Source organism: Arachis ipaensis, chromosome B05 (genome assembly GCF_000816755.2).
Source record: "Arachis ipaensis cultivar K30076 chromosome B05, Araip1.1, whole genome shotgun sequence".
Classification (NCBI taxonomy): Eukaryota; Viridiplantae; Streptophyta; class Magnoliopsida; order Fabales; family Fabaceae; genus Arachis; species Arachis ipaensis.
In genome coordinates this window covers 29,241,140-29,244,504 of record NC_029789.2, presented here as the reverse complement: position 1 = coordinate 29,244,504, position 3,365 = coordinate 29,241,140, and the positions used below count along the sequence as shown (strand labels likewise).

At 35.3% G+C, this 3,365-nt stretch overlaps 1 protein-coding gene across 1 annotated transcript; it reads left to right on the top strand.

Annotated features, from left to right (window-relative positions):
* On the top strand, nucleotides 948–3,365 carry LOC107643472 (protein WVD2-like 7; the record flags this gene model as incomplete). Its single annotated transcript, XM_021123483.1, is given in 5 exon segments — nucleotides 948–1,204; nucleotides 1,434–2,118; nucleotides 2,243–2,659; nucleotides 2,763–2,827; nucleotides 3,297–3,365. Coding segments are annotated over 4 exon segments (1,232 nt in total), but the record flags the coding sequence as incomplete, so codon positions are not given.

The following is a 3,365-nucleotide window of genomic DNA, read 5'->3' as shown; positions in this document are numbered from 1 at the left end:
ATATGTATAAACAACATAAAATAATATAAAATTATTTTTAATTTTTTTAATTTATAAAATCTATGTAAATTTATAATTTATAGTTTATAGTAAGACATAATTATATAAATTAAAGTAAAAATTATATATAAGAATTTTATTTAAATTTTTATCATATATTAGGGGTGCACATGGGCCGAGTGAAGCCGGATTTGATGCGACCCAGATCCGGCCTGAAATATACACCGGGTTTATTTATTAGACCCGAAACCGACCCTAGACCCGATGAAACTAATACACTTTCGGGTCACAATTATACCGGATTAAAACCGGGCAGTTAACATTACATTACGTTGATACCTTCTTGTAAGCTAGCATGTAAAAATATCCAAATTTTCAAGACTCCAACCATTAGTTAACATGGTAAAATTAAAGCATAACCACAATCAATACTAAAGCATAACCACAATCAATACTAATATTGTCTAATAATACCAAATATTTAAATCAATACAAATAACACAATCTTATGTATTAGTCTAAAGTCTTATGCATTCTAAACATAAAAAATTAATTTATAGTCTTATCATGACTAATAACACAAAATATTAAGGTTTACAATACTTAAATTCCACATAAGAATAGTCATGATCCATCACTAATAACACAAAATATTAATTGTGTATGATGACCGGGCCACCGGGCCGACTTCGACTGACCCGAGCTATGACCCGACCCAAAATAATGACCGGGTCTATTTTTGAGACTCGTACCCGACCCTAAACTCGATGAAATCACACCAAATTAATCCTTAAAGTGTTCGGGACTGGACCGGACCTTCGGACCGGGTCGGGTCTGTGCACCCCTAATGTATACTAGACAAATATCAATAAATATTGTATTTAAAATATATCCGTAAAAATAAAATATTATAAATTAAAGAATCGCACCTGTCCCTACTCCCTTGTGTTTTCACTCTAGTGATCTATAGTCTTCATGTCTGGGAATTTATTTTAGGGTCCTCTTTTGGTCCCATTGTGGCCACTGATTCTTAACTCTTCCATGGTTTGTTCAGTACTTCAGTGAGATATCAATGAACGATTATATTATTTTTTTATTATTATAATTTCTTCTTTACAGGCCATTGTAGCTGAGTAATAATTCTTGGTTCTTCCATTGCTGAATGAATTTGGTGTAGGTGCGAACCTTATCTGAAAGTTTAAAGGTAAACCCCATTTCTCATTAATGTTGTTTCAGATTAAAGTTTCAATCTTTTTTGTCTTTTTTTTCCTGCAAATATCTGGCTCAACGGTTTTGTGGATTCACCAATTGATGATGGTGTTTTTCTTTTTGGTGGTAGTCTGAGTTGTACTTGTGTTGGTTGCTTGCAATTATGAACACAATTTGTTGATTTTATTATATTTTGTAAAATGTTATTGTCTCTGCTATTTAAGCAAGATGGGAGAAACATCAGCTTCCAATGATGGCTTGCAAGCTTCTGTTTCATTGGGTAGATTTGAGAATGATTCATTGTCCTGGGAGAGATGGTCTTCTTTCTCTCCAAACAAGTACATGGAGGAGGTTGAGAAGTGTGCCACACCTGGATCAGTGGCACAGAAAAAAGCCTACTTTGAAGCTCATTACAAGAAGATTGCTGCCCGCAAAGCCGAATTGCTTGCACAAGAGAAGCAAAATGGGGAAGGTTCTTCCGGATCAGAAGATCAAAATGGTATGCATATCACTGGCGAAAATTCCGGTGCTGGTGCAGTCTTTGATGTTTTGAAAAAACCAGGTTATGTTGAAGTGGTTAAGATAGAATCTAGTTCTGTTGATGAGATTAGTAGGAGCTACATAGTTTCTAGAGATTATGTAAGTTCTTCAGCCAAGGCAGAGAATGAAGAACTGAAAACCAGATCACATAGTTCGCAGTTGACAGATAAGGCTGAAGAAGTTGTCAGCACGAAACAAGAAGAAAGTATTGATGCTGAAGTTGAAGATGTGAAGGAAATTTTGCATGTCGTGTACAATGTCAAGGAGACAGGAAATGCCACAGAAGTTGAAGTAAAAGAACTGACACTGGATCATACTAAGGATGTTGAAGCAAAGCATCTGACATTGGATCATCCTAGGGAATATAAGGTTTGCATTCCTATATCTGTTGAATTCATCTTCATTTTCGGGAAAACATTGGTGAAATCATAATTTTTCTTGCTTCAAGATTGGCTCTACCCAGTTGCCTGTTCTCACCATCTATTTTTGATAGGTTACCCCCATAAAAAGGGAAAGCAATGTGGCCAAGACAAAGAAGACATCAATGCAACCTACACCTAAGATATCCCAAATTTCAACACCAAGAAGTTCAAGTTCAAAGCCTACATTAACTCAAACAAAGCTACCAGCATCCAGTTCTTCTACTAAAAATGCAGATTCTCCATCTTTATCAAGGAAGCAAATTACTTCAAGTGGCCAGAGCAGAAAAGTTGCTAACAAATCCCTGCACATGTCCATGAGCTTGGGACTAAGTAATCATGATCCGGCTCCTCATAGTACAGTGGGGAAATCTTTAATAATGCAGAAAATGGGAGATAAGGACATAGTGAGACGAGCATTTAAGACATTCCAGAACAATTACAACCAGCCAAAATTATCTGGTGAAGACAGATCCTTGGTGAAAAGACAGGTAGCTAGTGTGGAAAATCATTATGAACAATTGTTGTTTACTGTTGATATGTCGGTACTGTCGCATTGATTTGAGAATGCTTTCCTATGTATATCTTGGGCAGGTTCCTGCAAGGGGGACAAAGCCAAAGGTTTCTACCTCTACAGCTTCACAGAAAGAAAATGGACAGTACGTAAATTTTTGCTGGACTGATAATGTGTTTTGATTTGCACCCGTTTAATTCCTTAATGCATTCTGTGTAACCCCACTTTGTTTATCAATTACATTCGGTTGATGCATCTCGACAAAATTTCAAATGTGTGTTTTGCTTTAGCCTACCATCAGATGATATCGTGTTTTTGTTTTGTTTTCCTCAAGAGTACAAACTTATCAACCATAAAGACTGCATAAATGATGAAACATTGGAAGTTAATGTTATATGAAGTAATTCAGTTTTGGTTATACTTAGCTCTAACTTGATCCATCCACAAATATTCCTTAATTGAAATTTAGCTCATAAAACAATCCGTAAAACCATCGTTGTATTTTTTATTGAGTTAAAAAGTTGTATTAGAAAATATGATTACCTTTATTGATGTAATGTAACATGAGGTCAATTTTCTATGTTATGACTCTGTTGAAGTTTTTTCTATAATAGGCCAACAAAGGTTGAGAGTATTGATAGAAGAAGTGCAAATTCTGTACGAGCTACTTCAGTTCTGAGAAG